A 16,573-nucleotide genomic window follows, 5' to 3' on the forward strand; every position below is an offset into this window, starting at 1 on the left:
CTGTTGGTTTCATCAAGTGACCACAGGAGTTGGACCACTGAATATGCAAGACTGCTCTTTCATTGGGCAGTTCTGAGATCTCCGACAGGTTGCAAAGTCCTCAAATTGCAGGGGGAAAAAAAACTGTCCTACCAGTAGCTTCACTTGAAGTATATTGTTGAGAGAGTCCACTGATTCAGGCACTTCCGGAGGCTTGACTCGCCGGGCTTCAGTGGAGGATATGACAACTCACAGTAGAAAAGGCTGTTTATCGAAAATAATCAATTTCAATTATTTAATTAATAAATTAAAAATAAGTTAAAAAACAATACCATTAAATATGCATTCAGTGCTGCAGATATGTCCTCAGGGTTACAAACACAGGCTCTCCAAAACTGTATGAAATCAAAGGGTGATAATCAGTTAAGTCACCAGTATAAAAGACAAACATGTCAGCATAGATGCTCTCAACAAGTTTGTTTGTTCAAGATTTTAAATGCACTATTTACCAGGTGGAGAGTCGTTTTGATATAAAGGACACTTTGGCAGAGCAGAGCAACATGCTATCTTGAAGAACTCAGGCTGTCCATTGCAGTGTCCTGCATAAAGGATGTTCTTAGAATTGAGTTCCATGCAGACAAACATATGCGGAAAGTGAGACAGTGTGCAAATGTGGAAACTTTCTTTATACAGCATACCTCAGTGTTGCATCCAACAATATGCTAACAACATCCAATTTGGATCATTCTGGAAAATAGAAAATTATCAGTTCGAACCTATTGTAAACATCACAACCTTATATTATTTAAAATTATTATAAAATAAACAAAAAAATGCTATGCATAGTCTTATTCTACACTTTTTTTCGTTGTCCCCATATTTAAAATCTGATGTAGAGCTCTCAATGTTTAAAAAATAAATAAATAAATATTTCGTTCTAAACACACTCATAAACATACATCTGCGTGTGATTTGTAACGACGAAAATGCACATTGAAACGGCTAAAATACATTTAACATTACATGATAGTTTATATATCCATACATTGTGTGCGCAGCTTACAAATTAAACATTAACACATAACACGTTCTTACCTCACCCTCCGCTGTCTTCCTCTCTCACAAACGCGGTTCAACGCAGATATATCAGTTTATCAGCGCCCCCTAGAGACAAAAAAGAAAAGAAAACCTCAACTAACAATAAAGGACTTGAATACTCGTGCTAAACAAACATATTACTCGCTAATTTCAGTTTTTTTATCTTGGCTATTGTATTGAAACGTTATTGTATTAAGAACTTTAATGAGCTAATCTTTATCTGAGCAGTGACAAACATTAAAAATGTTAGGCCACACGCCTTTTAACAATACACAACCAATTGTATGTCTAACAATAACACTGTCCGCTTGAGAATATGCAATTCATTGCATGCATGAAATGAAAAGTAATATTAATACTTACCAACTGAAGTATGGCAATATTAGATCCTTGAAAAGGCAGGAGGATGAGCGAACTTCAAAACGAGTGAGGAGCTACCCGTGCAAAATGGAGAAGGAAACCCTGTGCATTTCGGCGCGATTTTCTGGCTCATCACGCATGGGCAAACTATTTAGATCGTAGGTTTTCTGCTCAACACAAAAATGTTTGTCCAGAAAACTTTGTTTAATATGTAGCGTGACATTTTGGAGAATTTTGTTGAGCTAACATGTATTTTTATGTAGAGTCACAGTTATTAACAATTCTTAATATATGGGATTCAAAAAGCACTGTTTACTGGACAAATGGCAATTTAATTTTTTACAGTGTACTCTGGTGGCCTCAGAAGTATAACTCTGTTACCAGACACTGCAAGGTAAGGCTAAGTCAGACAGTCCATATATCACAATCTAATTATTTGATTGTTTTCCATATGCAGACGTACGGCAGTAATGTACCTTGTATGAAGAGGCCAGTTTCTCTCGCTGGGCCAGAGTCATTGGCTGTCCCTCTCTGGATCCCTTTCATCATTGGCTTCCCTTTATCTAACTCCAGGGCCAGCTCCTCTGCTGTGGTCTTGGGTCAGAGGGCCACCCCCGTGCCAGATAAATGAGCATTTTTATCAGTGCTTAAATCAGTACAGACAATAAAATGTCAGCAGACACTATTCACTTAATTTATACTTTTTCAGCAATTAGGTTACTTATAAGCCAGCAAAATGTTCTTGTACTTAATCTTGACCTGCTGCCAGGTCCTTTTATGGCCACACATGTTTGATCTTTAAGAAGAATAGATAGATCAAAGTTAAAATGGATAGATAAAAAATAGATAAAATCTCAGATTATAGATTAGATAAAATAAATTAGATAAAATTGATGTGCATAGTGGATAAGTGTTTGCAATTAATCTTTATGATAAGTTTCCAGAGTAACATGCATGTCCACTGGTTACATTTAAGGCAAAGTGTACAACTGTTAATTTGAGGAAGTGACAAGTAACTCCTTAAATTGTAATTATTCAGCACTGGTTATTTAGACTACTTATGCATTCAAACCAAATGTGCTTAGGGACCTATTGTAATTGATGGTGTTCCTATTATTAGGGGCCAAGCACCGAAGGTGCGGAGCCACCTATTGAAATTGTTAGATAAATACACAAAACATTTTCATGATAAATGAGCTGAAAAATGCAAAAATTGACCTTTGACCTCTATGATGCACGTCACCAGGCTTGATAAAGTTTTTCCAACCAGTAGCTCAAAAATCAAGACCCTATAATCTTTTTTATAGGCATTTGTAGACCCTTTTTTGCCCTTTTTATAAGGGGCCAAGCACCGAAGGTGCGGAGGCACCTATTGTATCCGTTTATATTCATACTTTCTTCTTCCGCCATGGAAGTCTATGGCAGCCCATAGAACCGTTTCTGGGAAAGTTGTAGCAATTTGACTTTCTGATAGAGGGCAGTCCCAAAATTAAATACACCAATTTTGGTGTCTCTAACTCAATCCCTCTAGCGCCACCACCTGTCCAAAGTTGCACTCATGTTTATGCTAATAACTTTTGAACCTTAAGGGCTAGAAACAAAATTATTTTTTCCTTAGATTTCTGAGCTCTTGCCAATCCGAAAGCCTATGACGTCATTATATATTTCCCACCATTTTGAATTTCCCCAAAAACCTTCTTTTGCAAACTCGTCCGATTTGCAGGAAAATTGAACCAGATCATCATCAGCCAGTGCAGACAAAAAGTTATGGAATTCAATTTGATTCGTCAAAACGTTTCCGATTAACGCGCAAACACATTTTACACAGCGCTTGCAAAAACAGACGTAAGGCTGTATCTCTGCACCGCTTTATCATATTCAGACCAAGCTTGGTACATGTTGGCACAAGCATGTCCTGAGGCAACATGAGGCATTTCTGTGCAGCACTACCTACTGCTATGGAGATAGAAAAATGGCTATTTTTGCTTTTTTTTTTTTTTTTTGCTGAACCATTTTTCCAAAAATCACAAAAGTGGTCTCGTCAGATTTGGAAAGTCATGCTGAGTCAACTGATTTCCAATTTTACCATATCAACCATTTTGGCTGTCTGCCATCTTGAATTATGATACCTTGAAGTAGCCTGAGATGTTTCAAAACACCACCTAGAGGAGATTTTTTTTAAAAGGGCTTATAACTTTGGGTGTGTTTGACTTATTTTCACGAGACTCATCTCCTTAGACTCCCGAAACGTTGCCGAGTCCAACGATACCAAACTTGCCAGGTTTCGGCGTATGGTTTGTGCACTGTTGTAATTTAGCTCTCTAAAAAAATTAGCCGATATCTTCGAAACCGCTAGTCCGATCGAGATGAAACCAGCATCAGAAGTTCGAAAACGTGTCGTTAGTCACCTACGTGAGCCTGAATGTCAAAATTTGTATAGTAAGGGGTAGTAAAATCCATTCAAAGTCTCCTATTGGAACTGTTTATTTCCCCATGATGCATCATTTTCCATCTAAAACTGCTCGGGCAGACCAAACCGTAAGTTGTAGAGACATGAAGCTTTCAGGGCTGGTATTACTCACAACGACTGCAGACGTCACCGATCGGCCTGACGGGGGCACTACAGCGATCAAAAGTACGAAACGGCTCATAACTCCTTAATCATAAGGCGTAGCCTTGATTGTCTTATATCGCTGGAATCCTTGGCGCAAGACGGACAAAATGGATTTGCATTGGATTTGCTCATCAGAGTGGGGTATTTTTGTGCAAAACTACTTTTGCAAACTAGTCCTAGGTTTTTGGCCCGACCGGAACCAAACCAGTGAAGCGAGATTCTCTGGGGTCTGCTTGTTAAAAGTTATTTAAAAAAGTGGAAATTTGGGTTCACAGTCCCTAAGGGCCGCCAAAACGTTGGAAGGGGGATAAGCCACTTTTACTAAATTGGCTAAAACTCGTGAACGGAACAAGGTATCTTTACCAAACTCTGCACGCCTATGTAAGAGCTCATTCTGTGGCCACCCGAGAAAGGACGCAGCAACCGGACACTTGGTGGCGCTATAACGGTTCAAAAGGGGCCAAAATTATGTATTTCTATGGAAAATCTCATTAAATGCTTGAAAGGACGCCCTAAAACGGTTTTGAAATAACACTTACCCCACCTTTAATTAATTCATTCAGATTCATTAACCATTTTAGATAGACTGCAGCCATTTCTCAGAATCTCTAGTAAATTGACAAAGCAAGGAGAACTCTACCATTCAAATGCTGTAATAGAAGATAAAGTGCTCTTAACAATAAACAGTGCCAGGTTTGCCCGTTTTTTTTTGTAACTTTTTTTATTTTCTTACTCATCACATTCAATCTGTGAAATATATTATGTGATCAAAATGATTTTCAATAGATATAAATATTGTTGAAAGTCCCATATTATTTGTTGTTTGTCACATGTAGTAGACAAAGCTTTTGCCGTGGGTAATTAGAGTATTTTCTCAAGAAAAAATGTAAGATTCTCCATATGTGATCTGGCGGTGAGCTATATTGCACACGTGTTGTTTCTGCATGTATTTTATCTTTTTAAATCAAATAATGCTAAACTGGGGCGCCCCAGCCAGTCACTATTCGGGAAGAACTTCACCGAATGCCACCAGGGAGGCCTGACCTGGCATCACTATGCGGCACGCTTCCATCGGCCAGCCCTGTCTGTTGAAAAAGAGAGCCTCTGGAAACTCGCCTCTGGAGAGGCATCCAGCTGAGGGACTGCAAAATTGGCAGTGTCCGCCTCAGGCCGGACCTCAAAGACGGGCTATCCTGGAGAACAGCGCTCAGCGTAGTGCTTTCCGACCCTTGCTAGCGAGGGGAGTTAGCTGCTCGATCCTAGGATCTACCGAGGACATACATTACAGGGGTGCTCAGGAGGCCTGAGAAGGCCTACAGGCTGATCTCACAGGGAGGCCCTGCGGGGCCTACGACCAACTGATCAGGCCAAGGTGGCCATAAGCTTACAGACGACCCTCATAAGAGGGGAGCTCTTAAGCCTGCCTGGTAGGTACCATGCTGTAGGCAACCTATGCAGGTCCCCGTCCTGTAGGGACCGCATAGCAGCAGCGTCATCTCGTCGTGCTAGAGTGTGCGACCGCCATCAGGTGCTGCCCGCTAGGACCGAAGCCTGATGGCAAGAACCACTAGCTGTCAGCTTGAGCCAGTTATGTGTCTCCATCCAAGGAACTCGTCCCCCCAGGGAGGCCCGAAGGAGCCTCTACCTGGCACCGTTGAGGCTAGCTGTTTAAAGCCGCAGGGAAGTGGCTTAACTGGTCCCCTCAGGGAGGCCCATGAGGCCATTCACCAGAAGCCACCCATGCTAGATGCGCGAGTGTCAAACAATGGAGCTCGTCCTCAGGGAGGCCTGGCGACGCCTACGACCTGGCAGCAAGCTCTGCTAGCGGCTAGCTTGTCACTGAGACCGGAACCGGGAATCCCTCCTCAGGGAGGCCCAAAAGGGGCCTAACACCTAACACCACGTTATACCGGTTAGCCGAGCGTACAAGCTCGGGGGCTCACCCACAGGCAGGCCAGGAGAGGCCTGATACCTGCTAGCTGGACGTGCAAACCGTCAGAAGTGACTGCGGTCCCGGAGCACGCCTCCAGGGAGGCCTGATTGAGGCCTCCCGCACAGTAGCGAGTCTTAGGTGTCGCGATGTCGCGACTCACCCACAAGGAGGCCTGCTGAGGCCTCCTGCTCAGAGTCCACTGCCAGGACTGCCCAAGCCGGCTGCTCACAGCCAGCTGGCAACACATGCCCCTCTCGGGGCTGGCTTCATCCCAGAGGCTCACGGGGTCCTCAATGCGATGACGCAGTCCCATCCGGCAGTGCCTACAGACATAGACCTAAACACATTGCCAATAGCAGTGTACTCAGCAGAAAGTACCTAGAGCCTCAAAGCGAGGGGAGTACAACTTACTTCACCTGCGTCGGGGCGGCTGCTCTTCCTTCATGCAGCGGCCTACCGTTCATGCTAGGGCGTCAGCCATGGCAATGCTTCGGCTTCCAGGGGAGCATCCGACCGAACCATCACGAAGCACGCAGGTTGCGAGTGCAGCTCAACCCAAGCCCTAAAAGGTGGAGCAGAAGACACAGAGCAGAGGGCAAAAAATATTCACAAATATGCTACCCACCGGCCCAACATCCTCCAGGATGGGGCCAGGGGCCGCCAGAAGGTGGCGGCCACAACAAGCTCTGGAAAGAGGGGTTTCTGCAAAACTAACCCACCCGCGTACAAGCGTGGGACGCCAAACCCCGCCCCACGACCACTGGCTAAGTCGCTGTTCATTCTGCTTCACACCAACCTGCATTACTAAAAACCTCAGAATGCAGAGAAGGGGGCGGACCTTGGCCGGACGACTCTAAAGTAAGAGGAGGCTGACTAGGGATGCGAAAGAAAAAGCCCTGCAATATTTCAAACAGAGGGCCTCGGGCGATAATTACTTTCCTTCTTTGGAAAGAAATGCCCCCCATCCCGAAAAAGCCTAGGCCAACAGATGCGGCGGCCCGGAGAGGGCCAGCCTGCATAAGAGTATTATCCGCGGCTCGGGGGAGCGGAAAAACCTCAATAATACTCCATCCAAGCCCCGCGAGGCTAGACATAAATCTGTAGTTCGTGCGTCAGCCTGAACTAACCCTCCCGTCTGTGAAATTCCACGAGGGGCAATGCTAACCGCTTTGCCCTGGGGTGGCTAAGAGCTTCCTGTTTGTCTAGGAGAGCACACTTGCCTAAAACAACAGCAAATTCCCACAAGAATGAGCGGTTGCCTCAATTACTGCTCCATCACAAAGAGAGGAGGCAAAACATACAATGGCGGCTATTCTCTCCTAGCAAAGCTAGCTCTAAACATACCACATAATGGCATCCTAGAAAATCGTTCTAGCCACCGGACAGGGGAACTACAGGGCCCTATGGTGTCCTCCACGATACCGTGATCCCCAAACCCTCGGCGGGGAGCATGAAGTCTCACACAACATCAAGAATAAATGTTTCCCTCACAAGTGGGACTTACCAGCTCGCCTCCTGCGCGCGACGATATCCACGCATAAGTTTTACTCACAGTATGCATGCTTAGGAGCGCAAACGCCTGAGGGTGCGCTTCTCACAGCCCAGCCAGGCGGGATCTACAGTATCATCGTCACGGCCCCACTCCGGGCCGGATGTAAGAAGCGCCTGGGGAGACAATGAAGAAGAGCAGTAAATTAGATGTAATTCTTAACTCACCCACCTAAGGGAGGGATATTTCATCCACGCCAACCACGTTGTGATACTATTCCTCTTCTGTGGGAGTCCGCCTCTTTGCGCCCCGCCCTTAACCGCGGGGAGCACGAGAGGCGATGTTGGCACTCAGGCCCCGTCACTGGTCCGTAGACTGTGATGTCTCCCGCCTGCCTGGGACCCGGATCTCAGCGTTGTGCGGGTCCTCGGACACCACCACCCGCGTTTCTGCGACACTGGCCCTCAGGCCCTGCGATTGCTGATGTGGCGCACAGCTGTGCAGCGCGTCAGGGTATTTTCCCTGATTGAGATCCCTCAGCAGGTCTTCCTAGTACACTTGCAACACCGACATGGCGTAAAAGTAGCACCAGGCTGACCCGCTGCCGTGTATGCCCCGCCAACTAAATGAAACATAGTTGAAAGAAGCTCAGATAGCAGGCTTTTCTTTTTTAAATGAGCGATCTCTCCATTAAAGCACCCACATGATGGCCGCAGCCTACATGCAGCGTGCTCATATCGGCTCAGCGTACACAGTCAGGATGGCCGAGAAATGTATTTCCCTTCTCACCAGCCATCTCTAAGAGCATTCGTGATTAATTTCGTCAGTCGCTAGATCGCCGGAGGGAAACATCTTCTCGCGGCAATCGGCGAACCCATCCGAGGAACCGTGACGTGCATCCGCGCTCAGCCTCGGCGTGAGCGGGGACCACATCACTACTCTCATATGCAAAAACGCTCTCCCCTCAGGAAGAGCGCTAGACGAGAAAATTCAATCTCGGATTGAAAACCTCGTTCACATTACACACAATCGAACAGATGACTCCACAAGAGCTTGATTGTGCATGCTCTTAATCCCAGGCAGAAAATAAATGAATTTTGATTACCTTTGACTTGAAGCATTCAGACAAAACAGTCCCTGAAGACGAAGAAGCTGGTGTCATGTAGGGAAGGCGCCCTTATATACTTCCTGGTCGCACCTTGATGACATCATAGGCTGTTGCCAGTCAATAGGATTGCTGTGATTCGATAGTAGTTCAGACACCTGTAACGCTGGAGGCGTTCCCCATAGCGTCAAGCTGATGCAGCTCGAGTTCCCTTTCGAAAGGGAACTGAATTTATCATCATTACTCCAGTCTTCAGTGTCGCATGATCCTTCACTAATCATTCTCATATTAGGATTTTATATAAGCTTAACAAATAATTTCAACATTATTATAAATGTTGAAAACAGTTGTCATTTTTAAAGGATTATATGATTGAATGGTAGTGTATAATGTTACAATAGATTTCTTTTTCAGATAAATGCTGTTGTTTTGAACTTTCTATTTATCAATGAATCCTGAAAATGATTGTACACAACTGTTTTCAACAATCAAAATAATGATAAATGTTTATTGAGCAGCAAATCAGCATATTACAAAGATTTCTGAAGGCTCATGTGACACTGAAGACTAGAATAAATTGCATTTTAAAAATATATCCAAATAGAAGATAATTATTTTAAATGATAAAAATACTTAACAATATTACTGTTTTTGCTGGATTTTGGGTTAAATAAATGCAACCTTGTTAAGCAGTAGAATTTTTTTGAAAACATTAGAAAATCTAAAACTTAAATGGTATTGTATATTTGGGTTTATACATGAAAACAACATAGAGCAGTGGGAAAAAAAATAGAGTTCAAAAGAGATATTCAAGACAAAAGTGCAAACAGGGACAGTGGGACACCCCTACTTTTTATATCATGTAGTGTTTAATATTATAGAGCGATAAATATCCCCCATGTTGTAAGTAAAACAATCACTTAATTGAGAGATTTATTTATGATGGAATAATTACTTTATAATTTTATCGCAGTCCTATGCCCATGTTGTATGGTTAATCTGAACCATGCATTAATGTGAGTATGGGATGACTTGATGCGGCACAGGAGATGCAGATAACTTGATTTTGACTCTTAAGAAACTTTAATTAATGCTGTCACATAACAAATCAACTTCAAATTAACCTAAAAACTATGTGTGTACAAGTTTATCGTGCATATAAATAATTGGTAATATATATATATATATATATTTTTTTTACATGTAGCATTAATCTATTATAACTTTATTTTGGCTTAGTAGTTTGGCTGTTTCCTTATAAAGGTCCAGAGATTCACAGGGATTTTATGTGTAATTTGTCAAAAAAAAATTCCCAGGAGGGTTTTTTAATTAGGCATGATATCATTACGTTGCTGTCTTTATGCCAAAAATCATCAATGGTTTCGAGTATTAATGCATTTGGCCTCTTCAGGGAACACAAGAACGCACAGTACTCTTAGACAACGTAATCCAGATATTTGAATCCAATCCGGAAATTCACTTGTGGAACTAAATAAGCCAGAGATCAGTTATCATGATTAAAAGATCTGGGATCAAATCATCTAAGAAATAATAAGCGAGGTAAGAAGAACGGGCCCCAGGTGTACACAATCAGAAACAGAAAAAAAACAATGAGAACTCAGGCAAATGGTCACAGAAAAAGCTGAATATGACAATGAAACTAAACAAGACAAGGTTGTGGTATGCGACTCCTTCACTGACCTTCACTGACATTCACACAGGTCTCCTTGTTGACGATCCCTAGATGGCGGTACTTATGATGTCCCTGAAGCAGCCGAGCTGGATCTACTATACATGTTTAGTGTTGGCAACCCTAGCTGTGGTGAATGCACAGGTAAGTGCACTCCCTCAGACAAAATGTGGAGTGTAACCAGATTCATTTCATGAGATTAAGGGGAAAAAATTCTTTATTTCTTTTTAGAAAATTATTTTATGAACCGTTCTTCCAAATATAGGAGGTGCTACAACCCAAACCTGAGAAGATTTTAACTGAAGACACTAAAGGAAACACAAAAAATCCAGGTAAGATTGAAATGTTATAAAATGTGATGAATGTGCTATCAACAATATCACAGGGACAGATTTAAAATCATTAGAAGGACAAATTGTCTCAGGTTACGTATGTAACCCGGTTAAGAGGGGTGTGAGATGCTGTGTCATGCTGTGGGAATGCCTGCTGCAGAACTGGTGTCTGAAGCATGTCTGAAGCAAAACACACAATAATTGTGAGGTCTGGGGACAGTGTGACAAGTCAGCTAGTCCATAAATGAGCATGTATGTCACAGAATAACCAGATTCTAATTGTATGAAGGAAGACTTTCTCTTGCTACGGCAATTCATGTGGTGAAGGGAAGAAAACTTGAAGTAAAATTGGATGGCCAGTCATACATTTTTCTTGTGCTGGAAGCTCTGGAACAGAGCCGGCCCAAGCCTTCATGGGGCCCTAAGCAGAATTTTATTTGGGGGCCCCTCGGTACCGATTGACTATTGTCAATTCTTAATAATAATCGCACACCCATTATCAATTTTATTAGTTGTAGCTGTGTTGCTTACATCATGTCTGTCTGTCATGTTTTTACCCTTATACGGTTTTTAATTGTTGCAAACCCACAAGAGTGCTCAGATGTTCATTTGCACTTTAATATTCAAAGTCTTACAGTACAGTTCAGACTGGGATATGTACGATTTAAACTTTTTTTTTTTAAAGAAGTCTCATGCTAAATATGCTCACAATTCGTTACCCCAGGACTCTTTGATGAATAGAAAGTTCAAAAGAACAGGATTTATCTAAAATAGAAAGCTTTCAAAGAATCCTAAAAAAGCTGTTTACACAACCGTTTTCAACATGATAATAAAAAATAAATGTTTCTTGAGCAGCAAATCATCATGAGAATAATCTGTGAAGGATCACGTGACAGTGAAGACTGGCTTTGATCACAGGAATACATTACAATTTACTTTATATTCTTATCACATACGTATATCATATATATATATATATATATATATATATATATATATATATATATATATATATATATATGTAGTGGGTTTTCTTCTGCGTTGTGTTTAATTGTTTTTTTTTATTTTTAGACGAATAATAATAAGAGCCCACACGATGATGCAGTTGAAATGGTTTTCTTATTTGTATGATTGAGGGTTTCTCTGTGTCAAAACAAAACAGACACCATCAGACACAATCCATCAACATCTCTGGTCTAGCTGTGCCTGTCAATCATCACATAATGTCTCAATGTAAATACATATGCAAGAAAATGCATTTAACTTATGGATCATTAGAGATAAACAAATACATGGATCGTATGGATCATTAGAGATAAACAAATACAACACATTCACAAATGTACTCAACTCAAGTACTCAAGTAACATGAATGGAAATTCAACTTCATAAAATGCATAGTTCTATAACAAACCGCGATCAGCATATCGCACGTGCAACAGCGGCCATTACTAAACTTCATAAATCGATTAAATGTACTCTTAACATTCTCACTTCAAATTAACAACCTCTGATTAAAGAAAGGTTATTAAATAAACTCATTTTCCACAGATAATCGCTAAACAACAACTACTAAACACAATTGAAGCACATTTGCGAGGAGCTAGTAAAAACGTACCTCTCTCCATCCAGCGAAAGAGAGAGCGCGCACGGAAATTACATCAGTTTTCACCTCACACTTGCGCATGACGTCACTTACGTATAGTACGTTTTTAACTTTTTACAATTGCACAAATAAATCCGTAAAACAAAAACCCAAAATACAAATAGAAAGAAACGAAAACACATGACTATGGTTCAGACTTTTCTTCCAAAACGAATTTCAAAATAAAAGTTAATCCAAAATTAATAGTAAAGTACTACTTATTTCAATAATCTAGTGTAACAACATTCACTCATTACATCTATATATATATATATATAATAGAAAACAGCTATTTTAAATTGCAATAATATTTCACAATATAACTGTTTTAACTGTAGTTTTGATCAAATAAATGCAGCCTTTGGTGAGCAGAGACTTCTTTTAAAACAAGAAATGGTGGATTTCTTTCAAACATTATGCAAAGTTTTTTTTTGGCGGATATTCACACAGAGAGACATTAGTACTTCTATTTGTTGACAACAGCATATGTATAAATGATTCTTATTACAAATTTGGGAAGGCTTTTTGGGAAGAACGAATTTGCATTCCCCCCCCAAAAAAAAAAAAAAGATAATTTTGAGCGACTCAAACTACAGCACTTGCAGAGAAGCATTTACTGGAAGCTATGCTGTACTCTGTCCAAAACATACAGCATGTCAAATAAGATATTTTCACTAAACCAAAGCGCGTTCTCAAATCGCACTGTGGACTTTGAACCCTGACAAACAAGCTTTAGTCCAGCCGATGGCACTGCGAGCTCATGCAGCGCTGTCAGAATCAATTCGTGCATATATTAAAAAACGGAACATTTTGCAGTTTATTTAGTAATTGTTTTAAGGCCATAAAGGCGATTTCAAACATAATGGAACATACAGCAGGAAGTCATTTCAAGTGCTCTTGGGGGCCCCCTGGTGGCCAAGGGGGCCCTAAGCAGCCGCTTGGTTCGCTTATGCCTTGGGCCGGCCCTGCTCTGGAATTTAAAACTGTCAACAACCTCAGTTGAGAGATCAGAATCTATGAGCTGATCCCTTTCACGGCCGTCTCATACAGCTTCACGTCTGCATAACTACACCATAACACCTGATGCATTTATATGGAGTCACAGCAGCAGCTCCAAAGCATAGTGAGCATTTTATTACAAATACATCTTTTTTGATTTTTAGAAGTAGGTCATTGATAAACGTTATAGTCTTGAAAGTTTGTTAATGTGGGGTGTGTACAACATTTGCATGTAAATGGTAAACACACACAACCTAGAAAATGCTTGGGGTTACATGACCATCACCCTGTTCCCTGATAAAATGAAACGAGATGCTGCACAAGTGCATATGGGAATGTGTCTTTATCGTGACCAGCTGCGAATAGCGTGTTTAACACGTCAATGAAATTTACCCGGAGGTATTATAGCCTCGCTTGGATACGTCACTCGCACACCTGCTACATGAGGCTTTAAACAGATGAGCCCCAGCTGCAAGCCTTCAGGTCTTTTAGTTTGAAGAGCAGTCCTGGGATATCATCAGCATGGCACTGCAGTGCAGCATCTCGTTTCCACTTTATCAGGGAATAGGGCTACAGTCAAGTAACCCAGAGAGTTCCCTTTCAAAAGCTACACTCAATGCTGCACTAAATGCATATGGGAACTAGAATACAAACGGCACTATGCTTGATGCCGTCTGGACCCCCTGCAGTTGTGTATGTGTGCACAAGGACGCAAGAGGCCTCAGACATTAGCTTGTGATGTCGACTCAAGAACATGAGAACCCGGAGTTCTTTAAAAATGTGCTTTATAAATAAATAAAGAAGGAAATAGAAAGAAATGTCAATAATTTGCATGTCTCTCTACATGCAGAGTTCTCTTTTCTCCTCATGTAGAATTTACAGTCAAAGTTATGGATTTTCCCCATTTCTCTGTCTTTATCCACATCAAATGTCACTGTTGATATAGCCAACAAATTACGGTTCAATTTGTCTGACGCCAGTCCGATACATTCTTTCTCATCTTCATCTTCGCTCAGTTGTAAATTAGGGAGAACAACTGTACAGGCAAATTAAATTTTATTGCAATATTTTCCTGTTTAACACTGTGAAGTTACTTTGAAAGAATCGTCATTGTAAAAGCCTACAGTATATAAATAAAGTTGACTTGACTGAATAGTAAATCATTTGTAACTCTGATGAGAGCAGTCCTCAGTACTATGATACGGTCTAAATTCTGACTGGAAATCCTCACATATAACATTTATTTCTAAAAAGGAGCATAGTTGTGAGGACACTGCCTTTTCTAGTATTTTTTGACAGAATATTTTATCTTCAGAAGCAATCTTTAGTCACAGCGGTGATAGTCCTGCCATATTTGAAGTGAGGGGACAGCTTTGCAGCCTTAGCTAAATTAAGTATACATAATACTATAAGTAATGATCTGAAATGTCATCACTCTGCTGCAGAATTTCAACAATATCATGTGATCAATCGTGTTAAATCAATATTTATTCCATGTGACATTATTAGGTCTAACATATGATTACGGCAATGAGTGGGTCCTCACTGACTATGTTTACATGGACAACAATACTCTGATATTAATCTGATTAAGACAATACTCTGATTAAGAGGCTACCATGTAAACAGCGATTTAGAATGACTTTAGTCCGATTAAAGTCATAATCAAACTAAACGTAAATTGGATTAAGATGTGGAGTATGCCTATTTTAGTCACATTATTGGAGAGCATTACAGACATGTACACACATTAATCTTACTATTAATATTGTGTCTGAGATTTCAGCGCATTTAGTGATAGGACGCATAATGTTACGCACACCAGGCAAGTGCAGAGGGGAGGGCTTTGGGGGTTTGAGCCCCTGGCCTTTTTAAAAATTAATCAAAAGTGCCCATCTCAACAATAGTCAATAATATTGTGGCCAAAAAAACAATTTTATTTATAATTAATATAACAATGTGTACAAAACAGTAACAAATGGCGGAAAAGTCCTGTTTATCTTTTATGTATCTGTCAGTCGTTGCCATAACGTGTTGCTGTGGGTAGCATGTGTTTTACTTGACTGTTCATTCTGAACACTGCGTCTATTATGCTTATTGTAAAAGTAAAATACAATATGTTTGTATCTGTAATTGCGAACCAGATAAATGGGTCATTCAGTGAGCGCCTGTGGCTCGACGGCAGGATTAATCAAAGCTATCATTCTAAATGTAGGCTGTCAAGAAGGAGGAAAGAGGGGCAGTGTCTATTAAAAAAAAAAAAAAAACGAAAGAGACAATACATAAAATTACAAAAATAAAATAAAAATATAGCTGCAAGCAGCAATTATGGGGCCAAGTGCAAAGAAGAAAAAAAGAAATGCCATCATGGCTGGGAGAAACCAGCTGCAACAATGAACAATTAAATACCTATTAGCATAAGCTTAGAGAAAATAGATATAGAATTATACATAAAATAAAATAAAATAAAATATATAAAATTATAATGTATCACTTTTGACCAATAGGTGGAGCTGGGATCGAATTAATGAGGTGTGGTCAGAATGGTCAGAAACTTTTTGAGTACCTTCGGGGCATGGTCCAGAAGACACACACAGAGTTTCGTAATGATATGCCAAAGCGTTATTAAAACAAAGGAATCATATTTTGTTTCCAAACTTCTGAAGCTGGTTTCGTCTCGATCAGACTAGCGGTTTCGAAGATATGTTTTTTAAGTGCTAAACCACAATGCTGCACAAACCATACATTGAAACCTGGCGAGTCTGGTATCATTGAACTTGGCAAGGATTCAGGAGACAAAAAAAAGTTACTCCTATGAAAACAAGTCAACTACTCCCAACGTTAAAATGATTTGAAAAAAAGATTATCCACTAGGGGGCGCTGTTTCGAAAGTACTCAGGGTACCTCAGGGCATTGTGTTGATGACCCATACTGAGTTTTGTCAACCTGAAATACATTACAAAGACCAGAAAATATGGCGGAAAATTAATACTTAAACAATAGGCTTAAACAATATTTTTTTATACAGACTAAACATGCTCACACACACAAACATACATTGTTGTAGATACAGATTCACATTACACATCATGTGGCACAATTGTCAATACCAATACTTCAATAGAAAGAAAGTGATGCATTTTACAAAATCTTATTGTAAATGTAATAATAGTGAGTTTATAATGTCTAAATATGAATTACAGATCAATATTAGGGACTAGTATGTACACAAATTGATGACAATTGTTACTATAAGTTGTATTGTTAGATTTTAGCTCAACATTTTATGTAAAGGATCATAAATAATTGCTGGATAAATTGAAATGTCA

At 40.6% G+C, this 16,573-nt stretch overlaps 1 protein-coding gene and 1 long non-coding RNA gene across 3 annotated transcripts in view; one reads left to right on the forward strand and one right to left on the reverse strand.

Annotated features, from left to right (window-relative positions):
- LOC137079101 (uncharacterized) overlaps positions 1-3,465 on the reverse strand; it is a 44,840-nt gene extending 41,375 nt beyond the window's left edge. Inside the window, exon 1 of the long non-coding RNA XR_010905407.1 lies at positions 1,914-3,465. This is a non-coding gene — a long non-coding RNA (uncharacterized lncRNA). The remainder of the gene's footprint in view (positions 1-1,913) is intronic.
- Positions 1-16,573, forward strand: part of LOC137079100 (neoverrucotoxin subunit alpha-like) — a 74,420-nt gene that overhangs the window by 5,461 nt on the left and 52,386 nt on the right. Inside the window, exons 2-3 of one of the 2 annotated variants that reach the window (XM_067447058.1) lie at positions 10,300-10,412; positions 10,534-10,600. In XM_067447058.1, the coding sequence (XP_067303159.1) occupies positions 10,323-10,412; positions 10,534-10,600 (157 nt within the window). In that variant the 5' untranslated portion in view covers positions 10,300-10,322. The remainder of the gene's footprint in view (positions 1-10,299; positions 10,413-10,533; positions 10,601-16,573) is intronic. The other variant, XM_067447059.1, reaches the window with a different exon arrangement.

The sequence above is a fragment of the Pseudorasbora parva genome, chromosome 6, assembly GCF_024679245.1.
Source record: "Pseudorasbora parva isolate DD20220531a chromosome 6, ASM2467924v1, whole genome shotgun sequence".
Taxonomy (NCBI): Eukaryota; Metazoa; Chordata; class Actinopteri; order Cypriniformes; family Gobionidae; genus Pseudorasbora; species Pseudorasbora parva.